General features: G+C 40.8%; 1 protein-coding gene across 3 annotated transcripts in view; it reads right to left on the bottom strand.

Moving 5' to 3' along the window:
* The window catches only part of RSU1 (Ras suppressor protein 1), a 205655-nt gene that overhangs the window by 65964 nt on the left and 121944 nt on the right, over positions 1 to 17747 (bottom strand). The window contains exon 9 of one of the 3 annotated variants that reach the window (XM_070381905.1): positions 258 to 294. The exons of the other annotated variants lie outside the window; for them this stretch is intronic. Within the exon in view, the coding sequence (XP_070238006.1) occupies position 294 (1 nt within the window). The 3' untranslated portion in view covers positions 258 to 293. The remainder of the gene's footprint in view (positions 1 to 257; positions 295 to 17747) is intronic. 3 annotated transcript variants of the gene reach the window in all.

Genomic DNA, 17747 nt, shown 5'->3' with positions numbered 1-17747 from the left:
TCTAATGCATCCCCTTTCACTCACGACTGTCTTTTGTAAGAAAGAAAGGCTTCTTTTAATATTAGAAGCTTATGAGATCTCAGGGGCAATTCTAGACAACTCAGTGGGCAATCTCTTTTCTGTATCCCCAGCATGGTCACAGTGACCACCCCACAGAGGCTGGCACAGACAGCTGCTCACATTCACTGAGACTGGAGATGCTCTGGTACAGTCGGTCATTTTCTGCATGACTCTTGGGGATATGAAAAAATACTTACAGGCGCTACCCTGGTGACTCTGTGGCGAAGAATCCACCTGCCAATGCAGAAGAAACAGGTTCGATCCCTGATCCGGGAAGATCCCATATGCTGCGGAACAACTAAGCCCATGACCACAACTACTGAGCCTGTGCTCTAGGGCCCACGAGCCACAACTACTGACACCTGCATGCCCAAGAGCCCATGCTCTGCAATAAAAGAAGCCACTGCAACGAAAAGTATGTGCTCCGCAACTACAGAGTAGCTTCCCCTCACTGCAACTAGAGAAAAGCCCGAGCAGCAATGGAGACCCAGCACAGCCGAAAATAAATAAATAATTCATTTTTTAAAAGAGAAAAGATACTCTTAGAGGATAAATAATCAGGAGGATAACAAACCAAGAGGAGCAGGAAGTGTTATATACTAGGTATCACACACTTCTTAGGTCCTATAAATGACCACATCTAGGAGAGATTCAGTGACTATTTCCTTTTGATTAAACCAGATGTATCTCTGGGGCATCCTTCACCATTTGGGGGGCATTTTCCACCCACCCTTAAAGATAGCACACTAAACTAGATTATCTGGGGTTTCTTTGAACTATAGTATATGATCATTAGGGCTTCCTGATGGCTTAGACAGTAAAGAATCTGCCTGCAATTCAGGAGACTGGGTTTGATCCCTGGGTTGGAGGGGTCCCCTGATATGACCAGTAACAGCCAAGTTTGAAAAGTAACATCTAGGGACTTCCCTGGCAGTCCAGTGGTTGGGATTTGGCCTTCCAGGGTATGGGGTGTGTGTTCGACCCCAACTGGGGAGTTAAGATCCCACATGCCTCATGGCCAAAAATCCAAAACATAAAACTAAAGCAATACAGTAGCAAATTCAATAAAGACTTTATAAATGGTTCACATCAAGAAACCTAAAAAAAAAAAAAAAAAAAAAAACGTTGCATGTATGCTTCTTTCTTATTATCTAAGTTTTTATCAGCTTAGGCACATGTTGTGAAAGTCACTCAGTCATGTCCGACTCTTTGCGACCTCATGGACTATACAGTCCATGGAATTCTCCAGGCCAGAATACTGGAGTGGGTAGCCTTTCCCTTCTTCAGGGGATCTTCCAAACCCAGGGATCGAACCCAGGTCTCCAGCATTGCAGATGGATTCTTTACCAGCTGAGCCACGAGGGAAGCCCAGAGAATACTACTGGAGATTAAAATCTCTTTGTCATACATTTTCGCTAAAACTCTAGCCCACACTTTCTGTGGCATTCTATGATGTACTATTAAGACTTACAGCACCTGACATTTATTAAGTGTTTATTATGTGCCTGATCTAGTGGTAAGCACCCTAGGTGGATTATTTCACAGACTCTTCTCTAACAACCCTATAGCCATTATCATTGTTCAATTTTACAATGAGATCACTGATGCTGAAAAACTTAAACAAGATAATAAGTGGCAGACTGAGGTTATGAACTGAACTCTAGAACTCAGCATACTGACCACACTGTTATGGCCACAGCAAGGTGCTACATACCTAAACAAACCCAGCAACACCTAAACAAACACGGTTCTCCATGAACTCCAAATGACAACAACTCCAAACAACAGAACTTGGACTGTTCTATTATTCCAAAGAAATCACACTGTGTCCAAATTTGTAGGTAGCTGGAATATTTTGATACCTAAATATTAATGATATTATAGTAACTTTTCCTACTGAATAAAGATTTTTGTCTAAAATTTATTCCCCAAAATAAAAAAAAAAAAATCCTGAAAATTTTCTATAGAGATAGATGATTTCTTCTAACCTATCTGAAAGATTATATCAGGCAAAATGGAAATGATGAAATATGTATTTAGGAGATGCTGATACTGAAAATATTCCATGGATCACTCTAAAATTTAGACAAATTCCTATTACCGTGCCATGATAAAATGGACAAGATAATATATTGGATCAAGAAACAAGAACTCAACAGTTCATCTAGGCAGCTCCGCAGTTATGAATAATTTTAATAAATATGCAAAGCTGGTATTCGGCCACATAAAAAAGCTAGTCAATTGTGAACCTGAAATATATTTTCGGAATATAATGTGTCTGTCCTTGGAATTAAATAATTAATGTTCACTTTCATGAATACTACGATTTTTGATTCTATGGTACCTGTCTTTCATTTTGTGCTTTTTTAGGATTAATTTTGATCTCTTCACTGTTTTATCTGTGGCTTTTTTTAATAGATTAATTTTATAGCTCAATTTTTATTCTATGGCTAGGTTCTGAACAGTATTAATAGAATACACTGCCAATCACTTGCCACATGCATCTCTATACTCCAGAGATAACACTGCTGAACTGACTTCAAGGACATGATTGGAAATAATAAATCCTATCGGTGAGTATGTGCTTGGTTGTTCAGTCATGTCTGACTCTTTGTGACCCTATGGACTATAGCCCGCCAGGCTCCTCTATTCTTAGGATTCCCTAGGCAAGAATACTGGAGTGGTTTGCAATTTCCTTCTCCAGATCTTCCTGACGCAGGGATCAAACCTGTGTCTCCTGCATTAACAAGGAGATTCCTTACCTCTGAGTCACCAGGGAAGCCCAATAAATCCTATATGCAGCCTGGCAAATAGAGACAGGAAGACACGGAATACATGTAGAAATAAATGGATCTAGAGAACCCAAGGAAAGCTAAGGAAGCGACCACTCAGCTTCTGTAACTGAACAGGGACATGATAACTACCTGCTATAGCCTTAACTAGTGGGCCTTGCTCAAGAGGCTGGTTCAGAAGTTACGTGTTAACTAGGACTGGATTCTAAAGTCTCCAGATCTGTCTCGGTCTCCAGGATGAAACCAACACTTACCAAGAATGAAACTTAACACCCTTGCGGCCTAGCTAGGTAAGAAATCAGGTTTGGAATGCAATATATTTTCCAAGACTGAATTTTATAATTACATTCATTATAAATACAAAAAGAAGATAAGAATAAAAGTGAAGAGAAGAGCACTAAACACTCAATTTCAGATCCCGTCTGGTGGTTTTAAGGTACCTCTGCTGCTGCTGCTGCTAAGTCGCTTCAGTCATGTCCGACTCTGTGCGACCCCAGAGACGGCAGCCCACCAGGCTCCCCCGTCCCTGGGATTCTCCAGGCAAGAACACTGGAGTGGGTTGCCATTTCCTTCTCCAATGCATGAAAGTGAAAAGTGAAAGTAAAGTCACTCAGTCACGTCCGACTCCTAGTGACTCCATGGACTGCAGCCCACCAGGCTCCTCCGTCCATGGGATTTGCCAGGCGAGAGTACTGGAGTGGGTTGCCATTGCTTTCTCCAAGGTACCTCTAAGCCTGTTTAAATTACAGCCCAACAGTTACAGAGTACTTACCAAGTGATGTGAACTAGTTAGCACTTAGTGTGTATTTTCTCACTTAGTTCTCTTAACAATGCAGTTATAATATAGCACCATACCCAACTGTCCTACAGCATGGTACAATTCGACTGATAACATAAAATGAATTATTATTAACTCCATTTCACATACTAAAAAATATATGTAAGGCCAGCTAGTTGTGAGGTGCTTAGGATCTAAGCAAATGGGTAAATCAAAAGGTGCTAATCTGAGCCTTCCTATAGGTTACAATCTCATAGGAAAAATGCATTACATCATCACACAAATAAATGTAACCTTACAGGAGCAGTAAGTGCTGAGAGAGGTATGAGGTATCCTGATACCAAGTAGCTGGTAGAATAATGTGGTGAACTGGATGGAGCTCAAACTTTGCAGTGAGACTGCCTACGTCTGAATTCTGTTTCTATCCCATTATCAATCATAACCCTGAGCAAGTTATTTAATCCCCTTGGAGAGATTTCCCTGGTGGTCTAGTGGCTAGGACTTGGTGCTCCCAATGCAGGGGACCTAGGTTCGATCCCTGGTTGGAAAACTAGATCCCACATGCTGCAATGAAGATGGAAGATCCCGTGTGCCATAATTAAGACAAAGCACAGTCAAATAAACAAATATAAAAAAAGTAATTCTCTTTGGAGCAGTGTCTTCTTCCATAAAAATCTAGATAAACAGCACCTATATCATACAGTTGTTACAAAAGTGAAGTGTTCAACAAACAGTTGTGGTTGTCTTCTGCTATTACAATGATTTGACCTTGATGGTCAAATCAGAACAGCAGGGATTAATCAGGCAATAGATGAGGACAGGTGTGTGGTAGGAGCGATATTTAGACAGAGGCAAAAACACATGAAAAGATTGGACGAGCAATAGACCATATTAACTAGTTAGGTTATCTTAGATCTTTTAATCACTCTGGGATTCAATTTCTCCATCTGAAAAATAAGGAGGGGCATTAGATTATCCCACTGGTTTCACAATAAATCCTCTGAAACAGACTTTCATTGAACATTTTTTTCTTTTTTTTTTGCGGCATGCAAAACCTTAGTTGCAGCCTGCGGCATCTAGCTCCCTGACCAGAGATAGAATCCATGTACCCTGCATTGGGAGGTCAGCGTCTCAGCCACTGGACCACCAGGAAAGACCCTTTAATTGAACCCATTTGACTCCTTTCCCTGGTTCTAAATGCCAACTGATCCTCAAATGTAAAGTTTAAGAACATCTCCATTTTATCTCCTTTCTGATCCCCTTCGTCTCATCTCTCTTATTATTAACTTTGCCATACCTCTAAATAAAAACAATCACACTTGCAGTGACCTCATTTTTTCTTTCTTTGAAGGTGGTTCCCATTTTTCCAGCTGTCACGTCAATTTTCTGCTTCAGGAACATCATCCACGGACATGATTCCAGGTAGCTATGTCCTATTGAAGGGTGTGCCGTGTACAAATATGGTGGGAAATGTGTTGAAATTTACCAAACGACTGATATATAACATCAGACGTATTTACAGCCATAAGAGATGTTAATTCAATGCACAGTAGTGGGCTCTTCCATCCACACTGGTTTGTACTGCTTTCTACAGGAGTTCAAGTGTCATTATGTCAATCTAGTCTGTTAGAACTTTTTGCAAATTACAGCTGCCTAAGTACAAACTTCAGAATATGCAATGTCAGTGCAATTAGAGGTTATTTTCAATAACTAAATATTAGACCAGGTGACTCAAGAGTAAAACCCATAACCCTGTAGCCCTTAATTCATTACCCAAGTCAAACAAGTTCAGAGCATTTAAATAATATACTCAGGATAATACACCTACCCAAATGTCAGAGCTGTGATTCAAACCCACCTTTCAGCTCAGTTCAGTCGCTCAGTCGTGTCCGACTCTTTGCGACCCCATGAATCGCAGCACACCAGGCCTCCCTGTCCATCACCAACTCCTGGAGTTCACGCAGACTCACGTCCATCGAGTCAGTGATGCCATCCAGCCATCTCATCCTCTGTCGTCCCCTTCTCCTCCTGCCCCCAATCCCTCCCAGCATCAGAGTCTTCTCCAATGAGTCAACCCTTCACATGAGGTGGCCAAAGGACTGGAGTTTCAGCTTTAGCATCATTCCCTCCAAATAAATCCCAGGGCTGATCTGCTTCAGAATGGACTGGTTGGATCTCCTTGCAGTCCAAGGGACTCTCAAGAGTCTTCTCCAACATCACAGTTCAAAAGCATCAACTCTTCGGTGCTCAGCCTTCTTCACAGTCCAACTCTCACATCCATACGTGACCACAGGAAAAACCGTAGCCTTCACCCTAAAAAGACCATGCAAGTTCTCTTGTAGTGTCTTCTTGAAATTAACCTTCCTTCCTCTCTTCCTTCCTTTTCAAATTACTATTTTGCTTTTTATCTGTTATTCATCAACTTACAATTTGGAATTTCCTAAAGGTGCTGAATCTTTCAGTGGTTGGCACTGTTTTACTCATTCTATGGAAAGCTGATGTCTATTTCTCAGATCAGAAACAAGCCTCCCTCTAATGGTGACACTGTATTCATAAAAGCAGCCATCATCTCATCTCCTCCTCCTCATTCTTGCTTGTCCTCCTCCTCCTCATTCTTGCTTGTCCTCCTCCTCCTCATTCTTGCTTGTCCTCCTCCTCCTCATTCTTGCTTGTCCACCAGGAGTCTGAACAAGGCAGAAGTGCTGGTATTTAATAGTACTGTCTGTTTTAGCACACAGACTGAGAGAGGTCCTCAGAAAGTGGAGCTTGATCACAAATGGCTTCTAAGTCAAAATACTAAATTATAAAACTAGGGCCCAGATAAAGCAGTTCCTATTCAGGCTTATGTAATATGAGTCAAGTCAATAAACTGTTTTCTAAAGCTGACCAAGTGAACATTTGCTTCTCATTGCTTAAGTAAGGATGGAAATTTTGATGTATTTTAAATTACAGAGGAGAGCATAGGGACTAGCAGATTTGGCCTGGCACCTAAAAGGGGGGGAAACAGAGTTCATTCAATGATTCCCATGTGTGCTACACAACTGTACATGCCAAGGACTCATCTTTATTCCACAACAAGATACAGAGTATAGGCAGTCCACCTCTGACAAATTCCTTAAATCAGCCAGCAATGGCTACATATGGACATAAATTGATAAGTGGATCCTACCTCTTCACAGCAAAAAGTCCACCAATTAGAATAATCTGTTGCTGCCAAGTCTTAAGAGGGGTTGACAGGTTGGTGACTGGTCAGGGCAGAGGCCCAGAAAAGACTTACTCAAAAAGAACTCTTCCCTCTAGACTAAATTGGCCTTTTGAATGCTAGCACATAAAACCTCTTCCCTATTATACATCTCTCCACTTAGGGGTATCTAGAAGTCTCAAATTCAGTATTTTTGTAAGACCAAATTCATCTTTCATGCCCTCTTGCCTTGTGTCCTCCCTTTCTTTCAGCATTCCATTGGTAAGCACCATGGATAGCTCCATAGGAACCACTGGCTCCAATTAAGACTGAAGTGAAAGAATCTTTTTATAGTTTCTTTCACTACAGAAAGAAACTATAGTAGGGGGAAACCTGAGGTGGAATGAATGGAATCTGAACTATGTTTCTTTCTTTTTTAAGGTCAAGTAGTGTGATAAAAACTATACCATCCTCACAATTTTATGATACTGGCATTAATAATTCTTGTATCATATTTAAAATTGTTTTAACTTTCTTTGGGAAAATACTACCCATACACTAAAGTCAAGAGAATAATCAAAGTCATTAGGGACCCACCATCAGCTTCAAAAATAATCTACTAGAATCATGTCTTGTTTCATTAATTTTCACTTCTGTCTCTCTCCCCCGGCTCCACTATTTAGATTCTTTTGAAGCAAAATCTCAGAAGTTACATTGGTTCATCATTCATTAAAGTATATAACCACAAACTATTATCACATAAAAATTAGTGATTCTTTAATATAATCGAATACCCAGTATATAAATTTCCTAATAAGCTCAAAATATCTTTAATACCTGGCTTGTTTGAATGAGATTTTTAAAAAGCATGTTGGAGATGCTGTAGTTATTCTTCTTGTTGATATTCAAACCATCCTATTTTTGGCCAATGGGAGTCCCTATGTTGTATCCTGGGTTCTTCTGACACAGTCTTTGACAGCTTCCTTGCTTTCTGAATAGAAAAGATATTTCAGGCTCTTAACAGAGGCCTGGAATTAGCCATTGTTCTAAGGATCACAGAATTCTGTTAGTGACAAATGGTATTTAGGAAAAAGATCCAGGAACTTGAGGGTGTTTGTTGCTACTATGTCAGTCATTTTTTTCTGGGCTTATTCAATGGACAGAAAAAGAAAAAGAAAAAAAAAAAAAAACTTTTTAAAGTAAAAAAAAAAAAAAAAATCATCATGGAATCTCACTATATTTCCAAATCAAATTTAGGACTCTAAGATAATTAACTTCTTTCATTTTCTATCTCTTTTCTCTTTGGGTAAAAATCCTAGTCCCCAATATCAACATAATATAATTCATATAATTATAAAAAACACAAGGGAATGAAGCTAAAAGAGGCATTAAAATCAAACTGCTCAAAATCAGCGATAAAGAGAAAATCTTAAAAACAGCCAAGCTTGGGAAAAGGTTACAAACAAAGGAACAAAGATAAAGATACAGCAGATTTCTTGTCAGAAATAATGCAAGGGAGAAGATAATAGGAAAAAACTTTTAATGTCCTGAAAGACATAACTAAGATTCTATACCCAGTGAAAGTATCTTTCAAAAATGGAAGGTGAATTAGAGAGTATTGCAGATATATAAAATCTGAAAGAATTAATACATGGCAGACCTAAGAGATAAGAAAAGTTAAAGGAAGTCTTTAAGGTAGAAAAAAAATTATACTAAACAGAAATATGGATTTACACAAAGGAATGAAAAGCACTAAAAATACAAAATATGCAGCTAACCATATAAAATGCTTTATCTTTATTCATATCTCTATAAAAGAGAGTTTACTGTTAAAGATAATAAAAATACAATTATGTAAAGTTTAAAAATAAAATAAAATTTTTAAAAAGATAATAAAAATAAAATGTGGAGTTTATAACTTTAATAGAAGTAAAACATATGACAACAAAAACATAAAGCCTGGGAGATGGGAAATAAAAGTTCACTATTTTACGGTTCCTAAAATGTATGTGAAGTGGTATAATGTCATTGTGAAATATCACAGATGTAAACTGTAACCCCTAAAGCATATACTAAGATTACAGAATGAAAGATTATAGTTAAAAAGCCAACAAAGGAGATAAAACAGTGTCTTAAAAAATACAACAGTCCAAAAGACACAAAAGAAGGGTGGGAGGAAGATGAAACAAAGAGGAAAAAAGGGGAGAGATTCAAACTCACCTGTGGAACAAATCATATTAGGTCTAACTGATCAAATTATCTGAATTAAAAGGCAAAGATTGTCAGCTAAGATGAAAAAGAACTATATGCGGTCTGTAAAAAATTCACTTCAAATATAGCGATAAATAGGTTAGGAGGAAAAGAATGGAGAATTATTTACCATTCTAACATGAATCAAAATAAAGATAAGGTGGCTTCACTGATAGCTGACTAAGTAGATTTCTGGCCAAATAATATAACTAAGACTAGAGAAGTTCACTGCATACTGAAAAAAGAATCAATTCATTAAGAGGACATAATTCAAAACATTTATAAATCTAATTACAGAGCTTCCAAATATATGAAGTGAAAAGCTGACAGAACTAAAAGAAATAAATCTGTAATTACAGTCTAAGATTTCAATACTCCTGTCTCAATAACTGCTAGAACAATTAGAAAAATCAGTGAAGATATAAAGAATTAACACAATCAACACTGTACAAAAACAACTGATATCCACATGCAAATATATGAACTTTGATCCATACCTCACACCATATACAAAGATTAACTAAAAACGCATTGTAGATCTAAATGCAAAACCTACAATTATAAAGCCTGTGAACTAAAACAAAGGAGAAAATTACGCTAACTTGCATTAGGCAAAGAACACTCAGCTGCTGCTGCTGCTGCTGCTAAGTCGCTTCAGTCATGTCCGACTCTGTGTGACCCCATAGATGGCACCCACCAGGCTCCCCCGTCCCTGAGATTCTCCAGGCAAGAATACTGGAGTGGGTTGCCATTTCCTTCTCTAATGCATGGAAGTGAAAAGTGAAAGTCAAGTCGCTCAGTCACGTCGGACTCTTAGCGACCCCATGGCCTGCAGCCCACCAGGCTCCTCCGTCCAGTAGGATTTTCCAGGCAAGAGTACTGGAGTGGGGTGCCATTGCCTTCTCCGAGAACACTCAGACATGACACCAAAAGTACAATCCAGAAAAGAACAAGCTAATAAACTGAAATCAACACAATGTAAAAGTTTTATTTTTCAAAAGACACTGCTAGGAGAATGAAAAGGCAAACACAGAAATGGAGAAAAGCTTTGCTAAGCATATACCTGATAGAGGATTCATATCTAGAACCTCAAAACAATAAGAAAAACTATTCCATTTCAAAAAATAGATTTGAATAAACATTTCATGAAGTTAATGAACCACAAAAGCTCAACACCATTATTCATCAGATAAATGTAATTGAAAACCATAATGAGAACCCACTGGAAAAAATAAAATTGAAAAAAAGATCATACCAAGTGTGAAGGAGGATGTGGAAGAGCTGGAACACTAAGACATTGCTGGTCAGTATATAAAAAGACACCATCACTTTGAAAATGGTTTGGCAGGTACTGAAAAAACTAAATCTGTACCTGCCATATTAAACCCAGTGAAAAGTGAAAGTCACTTAGTCGAGTCCAACTCTTTCTGACTCCATGGACTATACAGTCCACAGCATTCTCCAGGCCTGAACACTGGAGTGGGTACACTTTCCCTTCTCCTAGGGATCTGCCCCAACCCAGGGATCAAACCCAGGTCTCCCGCATTGCAGGTGGATTCTTTACCAGCTGAGCCACAAGGAAAGCCTGACAGCATATTAAAACACAGAGGCAATGCTTTACTGACAAAGGTCCATAGTCAAAGCTATGGTTTTTCCAGTTATCATGCATGGATACGAGAGTTGTACCATAAAGAAAGCTGAGTGCTGAAGAATTGATGCTTTTGAACCATGGTGTTGGAGAAGACTCTTGAGAGTCCCTTGAACTTCAAGGAGATCAAACCAGTCAATCCTAAGGAAATCAGTCCTGAGTATTCACTGGAAGAACAGATGCTGAAGCTCCAATACTTTGGTCACCTGATGTGAAGAACTGACTCATTGGAAAAGACCCTGATGCTAGGAAGGATTGAAGGCAGGAGGAGAAGGGGACAACAGAGGACGAGATGGTTAGATGGCATCACTGACTCGATGGACTTGAGTTTGAGCAAGCTCCGGGAGTTGGTGATGGGACAGGGAAGCCTGGCATTCTGCAGTCCACGGGACTGCAAGGAGTCGGAAATGACTGAGCAACTGAACTGAACTGATACTGCCATAAGGACCACCCATTCTACTCTGAGGGATTACAGGGACAGAACTTGTTCCGTCAAAAACTTGTACACATGTCTCTTTCAATTCTGGTTTCCTCAGTGTGTATGCCCAGCAGTGGGATTGCTGCGTCATAAGGCAGTTCTATTTCCAGTTTTTTAAGAAAGAGACATGTGTACCCCAGTGTTCATCGCAGCACTGTTTATAATAGCCAGGACATGGAAGCAACCTAGATGTCCATCAGCAGATGAATGGATAAGAAAGCTGTGGTACATATACACAATGGAGTATTACTCAGCCATTAAAAAGAATACATTTGAATCAGTTCTAATGAGGTGGATGAAACTGGAGCCAATTATACAGAGTGAAGTAAGCCAGAAAGAAAACACCAATACAGTGTGCTAACGCATATATATGGAATTTAGAAAGATGATAACAATAACCCTGCATATGAGACAACAAAAGAGACACTGATGTATAGATCAGTCTTATGGACTCTGTGGGAGAGGGAGAGGGTGGGATGATTTGGAAGAATGGCATTGAAACATGTATAATATCATATATGAAACAAGTTGCCAGTCCAGGTTTGATGCACGATACTGGATGCTTGGGTCTGGTGCACTGGGATGACCCAGAGGGATGGTACGGGGAGAGAGGAGGGAGGAGGGTTCAGGATGGGGAACACGTGTATACCTGTGGCAGATTCATGTTGATATATGGCAAAACCAACGATATTTGGCAAAACTAATACAATAAAGTTTTAAAAATAAAATAAAATTTAAAACCAAAAAAATAAAATAAAATAAAAATAAAAATAAAAAACTTGTACACTAAAGCTGATGGAAGCTTTATTTTCCCCAAACTGGAAACAACCCAAATATCCATCAACAGTCAACTTGATAAGTCATATCCACTCAATGGATTACTATTCAAAAATAAAAGAAACGAATGACTGAAACATACAACGATTCTCAAGATTAATTATGTTGAATGTAAGGAACTTAAAAAAAAAGAGTACACATGTGAAAGTTGCTCAGTAGTGTCCAACTCTTCGTGATCCCCATGAACTATACAGTCCATGGGATTCCCCAGGCCAGAACACTGGAGTGGGTAGCCTTTTCCTTCTCCAGGGGATCTTCCCAACCCAGGGACTGAACCCAGGTCTCCTGCATTGCAGGCAGATTCTCTACCAGCTGAGTCACAAGGAAAGCCCTTGTGTATGTATGTTACATACATATATACACACACACATATATACTGAGTTGGCCAAAAAGTTCATTCTAGTTTTTCCACATCATCTTACAGAAAAACCTGAATGAACTTTTTGGCCAACCCAATAAATAAAAAACCCTCTACAAAATGCAAACCAAGGTATAGTTAGAAAGTAGGTCAGTGGTTGCCTGAGGATTGGGGGAAAGATGGGGAAGGGCAGGAGGGAGGGACCTGGAACACAAGAAAACTTGGGCTTCACTATCCTGATTGTGGTGACAGTCCCTGGGCAACCTGTGGTTCTCTTTTGTAAAGGAGGCAGCTACGTTTATTTTCGAAAGCAGAGATTTTGGCATAATGTAAACAGAGCAGCGATGCTCTCTCTCTCTCTGCGTGTGTACGTGTGTTCAGTCGCTCAGTCATGTCTGACTCTTTTGAGACCCCATGGACTATGTAGCCCGCCAGGCTCCTCTGTCCACAAGATTCTCCAGGCAAGAACACTGGAGTGGGCTGCCATTTCCTCCTGCACTGACTGTATGTGGATTCTTTACCACTGAGCCACAGGAGAAACCCCTCTCTCTCAGTGCACATAATCAAAACTCATTCACAGGACTTCCGCATCTTAGGAAAAATACCTCAAATGTCTTCTTTTGTCATTAACACTTAATTAACAATGAACATCTCACCAGGATTTTGTTAGAAATAGAGAACATTAATACAACCTGTGAGAAAATTCAGTTTTGAATTTGGAATTGGTGTCCTGACAGGATCCTTCTGTGTGTAGTTGCTTAGTTGCTCAGTCGTGTCTGACACTTGTGACCTCATGGACTGTAGCCCACCAGGCTCCTCTGTCCATGGGATTCTCCAGGCAAGAATACTGGAGTGGGTTGCCGTTTCTTTCTCCAAGGATCCTTCTGACCCAGGAATCAAATCTGCATCTCCTGCATTGGCAGGTGGATTCTCTATGGTAGAGGAGCCCAGTATTTCCCCAAGCACACCCACACCTCCACGTCACTCCTCCTCCCTCTGTTGGGCATCTTCTAAGTCTGACTGCTCCTCAAATGCCACAGGCAGGGGGATAAGTAATGACACACCACCTGCTGCAGGCGAGGGCTCCTTCTCAATGCAGCTGAACAGGAGTCCTCTGGTTCCTTGAGTGATGTCAAAGGGATTCCTTCTGGCCTTTCACATCTAGGTTTTTAGGTTCAGAGTTGTTTTTCTGACTTGTCAACAAAACATATTTTGAAGGCTGGGAGGAGAGGCTATCTCCCTCTCTCCCTCTTTTCTTTGATGTTTATTCTTTAGTAATTACTATGGTTCAAAGCCTGCCAAGTCACCTTCAATAGACTCTTTCACAATATCCTGATGGAGGATAAAGCAACACCTGTGTTCTAAGGTAAAGCAGCCAAAAGCTAAGTCCTCCATGCACAGGTGTATGGTAAAGGATGGCGGGGTGGCTGATGCAAAAACAAAACCAAGCTCATGGGCAGAGTCCAGGGCAACTAACCACTTGCAGCTCTGGGATTTTCCCCACTATCACCTCCTAAACTTCCATGTGTGGAGTTTCTTTCAAAGTCCAGCTAAGGGCTTCCCTGGTGATTCAATGGCAAAGAATCTGCCTGCCAATGCAGGAAACACTGGTTTGATCTCTGGTCTGGGAAGATTCCACATGCCAAGGAGTAACTCTGCCCGTGGACCATGGCTACTGAGCCCACGTGCCACAACTACTGAAGCCCGTGTGCCCCAGAGCCTGTGCTCCACAACAAGAGAAGCCCCTGCAACGAGAAGCCCACGCACCACAACTACAGAGCAGCACCCACTCACTGCAACTGGAGAAAAGTCTGTGCAGCAATGAAGACTCAGCAAGGCCAAAATAAATAATTATATATGTATCAGAAAACACAAAACCAAAGCCCAGCTGCAAAGATCTGGTAGATGAGGTGAGAAGTAGCTGGCTGGGGAAGGCTGCAGCCTTGGCAACATCACAGAAACTCTTGGGTGATGGAAGCGGCTCTAATAATATCATGAAGTCGAAGCAATTCAAACGTAAGAGGAAAAGGGAAATGTGAAAAACGTGTAACGGCTGTGCAACGTGCAGTTTAAAGACAATTTCCTCCAACAGAAATGTCTACACGGCAGGCTACAGTGTACAGCTGAAAGAACAACTCCCATTCATCAAGTCTTCTGAGGGCCGACCAGGTGCCAGGTGCCATCAGAGGCTCCTGGGGACACAGCAGTGCTCTCAACTAAGGCCCTGCTCTTAGAGGAACCTCCCGTCTAGGAGGAGGCAGAAAAAATAAAGTTAGGGGCAGGGTGCGTAATGGGGTCTGTTTTAGGCAGAATGACATGGAAAGTGCTTTGGTGACAAGGTGCCGATTTTGAAAGAGAAGGAGGGGTAGCCAAAGGCCACTGAGAAACTGAATACAAGGGTAAAGCTGTTTGTGTTAAAAGACAAATATTAGTGTCTAAGAAAATAAACAGGGAACAGACGAAACCTCAGAAGGTCGCAAAGGCAGACCTTGTTTTATCTCGCTTTCACAAATGACATTTGTCACAAACTGAAGGTCTGTGGCAGCCCCACATGGAGCAAGTCGATGGGCGCCATCTTCCCAACAGCATTTGCTCACTTCCTGTCTCCGGGTCACATTTTGCTAATTCTCACAGAATTTCAAGCTTTTTCATTATTATCATATTTGTTATGGTGATCTGTAATCAGCACTCTTTGGTGTTACTGTTAAAACCTGCTGAAGGCTCAGAGGATGGTTAGCATTTTTTAGCAATGAAATACTTTTTTAACTTTTTATTTTACCTTGGAGTATAAGATGATGAACACTCTGTAACAGTTTCAGGAGGACAGCAAAGGGACTCAGTCATACATACGCATGTTGCCATTCTCCCCCAAACTCTTCTCCCATCCAGGCTGCCACATAACATTGAGCAGTTTCCTATACTATACAGTAGGATGGAGCCTGTTGGTTATCCATGTTAAATATAGCAGTGTGTACATGCCGATTCTATAGTGCCTAACTACTCCTTCCCTCATTCTTCCACCCTGGCAAACATAAGTTCATTCTTTAAGTCTGAGAGTCTGTATCTGTTTTGTAAATAAGTGCGTTTGCATCATTTCTTTTGGGGCTTCCCATGTGGCTCAGTGGTAAAGAATATAGCTGCCAAAGAGCAGACTCAGATTAGGGATTAACTGGTAATCCTAAAGGCAATCAGTTCCGAATATTCATTGGAAGGACTGATGCTGAAGCTCCAATACTTTGGCCACCTGACACGAAGAAATGACTTACTGGAAAAGACCTTGATGCTGGGAAAGACTGAAGGTGGGAGGAGAAAGGGACGACAGAGGATGAGATGGTTGGATGGCATCAGTGACTCGATGGACATTGAGTTTGAGCAAGCTCTGGGCCTTGGTGATGGACAGGAAAGCCTGATTTGCTGCAGTCCATAGGGTCGCAAAGAGTCAGACGCAACTGAGCAACTGAACTGAATCAAATCAGCCACCTGTAAAACCAGGTCCCCGTCCTGTATTCCCTACAGGGGTCCTGAAACAGTGTCTTTTTCCCCCAGCTATTCAGTTCCTGAAAGACTGTTTTCTGTATCACCTCTGATTCCCCTTATGTGGATGGTTCCAGAATGACAAATACAAATCTACATTCCTGCGAGTAACCTGGATGGTCTGGTCAGTGTGTATTCATCCACTGAAGGCCGCACATTTATGCTGTTTTACAGTTAGACTTCAGTTAATGTGCTTTTGAGGCTATGACCTTTCTCTCCCATAGCTGTACATACAGAATCCAAATTGGGAAAAGAGCAGGTCAAGGCTGTATATTGTCACCCTGCTTATATAACTTATATGCAGAGTACATCATGTGAAATGCCGGGCTGGATAAAGCACAAGCTAGAACCAAGATAGTCAGGAGAAATATCAATAACCTCAGATATGCAGATGACACCACCCTTATGCCGGAGAGTGAAGAAGAACTAAAGAGCCTCTTAATGAGAGTGAAAGAGGAGTGTGAAAAAGCTGGCTTAAAACTCATCATTCAGAAAACTAAGATCATGGCATCTGGTTCCATCACTTCAAGGCAAATAGATGGGGAAACAATGGAAACAGTGATAGACTTTATTTTCTTGGGCTCCCAAATAACTGCAGATGGTGACTGCAGCTGAAGTTAGAAGATGCTTGCTCCTTGGAAGAAAAGCTATGACCAACCTAGAGAGCATATTAAAAGCAGACATTACTTTGCCAACAAAGGTCCAGCTAGTCAAAGCTATGGTTTTTCCAGTAGTCATGTATGGATGTGAGAGTTGAACCATAAAGAAAGCTGAACACCAAAGAATTGATGTTTTTGAACTGTGGTGTTGGAGAAGACTCTTGAGAGTCCCTTGAACTGCAAGGAGATCAAACCAGTAAGTCTAAGGAAATGAGTCCTGAATATTCATTGGAAGACCAGATGCTGAAGGTAAAATGCCAATACTTTGGCCATCTGATACGAAGAACTGACTCACTGGAAAAGACCCTGATGCCTTTTGGAAAGGAAAGATTGAAGGCAAGAGGAGAAGGGGACAACAGAGGATAAGATAGTTGGATGGCATCACTGACTCGATGGACATGAGTTTGAACAAGCTCCAAGAGTTGGTGATGGACAGGGAAGCCTGGTGTGCTATTGTCTAAGGGGTCACGAAGAGTCAGACACAACTGAGTGGACTGAACTGAACATACAGAATTATCCACAGGTTTATTACATGGCTCATGATCTCACATTGGCGGGTCTTCATCTTCTTGTCTGACTCACTCTGCCTGCAAGGAACCTACCAGGATTTGATTCAAGAACTAGAAAAGTTGAATGATCATGAATGAATTGCTAAGCCTCATATACTGACTTCTCTTTGAGAGTTCAACATAAACTTAGCATTTCCTCCCTTTCTTTCCTGATGTTACCCAAAAAGCAACAAGGTGAATATGAGACATTGTTCTTTTTTTTAATTTTTATTTTACACTGGAGTCCTGCTGATTAACAATGTTAAGTCTGTTTCAGGTGCACAGCTAAGTGATGCACGCGCCTATTCTTTTTCAAATGTTTCTTCCATATGTCATTGCGGAATATTGAACAGAGTTCTCTATGCCATAAAGTAGGTCCTTGTTGGCTTTCTACTCTAAATAACGCAGTGTGTACATGTCAATATATTTTGATTTCTGGCTCTACGACTTGGGTAAACTATTGGCCCTTTTACGTTACTAACCGGAGGCCTTCACTCATCTGAAAGCCGGGCAAACACCCACATCTATCTCATGGAATCAAGAGATCCTCGTAGATGAAGCCTGCAACGAACCTACCAGGGCCTGGAACACTGCAGGAAGTCAATGGAAGTGAATTCTCTCTTA

Source organism: Bos mutus, chromosome 13 (assembly GCF_027580195.1).
Source record: "Bos mutus isolate GX-2022 chromosome 13, NWIPB_WYAK_1.1, whole genome shotgun sequence".
NCBI lineage: Eukaryota > Metazoa > Chordata > Mammalia > Artiodactyla > Bovidae > Bos > Bos mutus.
The sequence above is the reverse complement of the archived record's forward strand: the minus strand, read 5'-3'. Positions and strand labels throughout refer to the sequence as shown.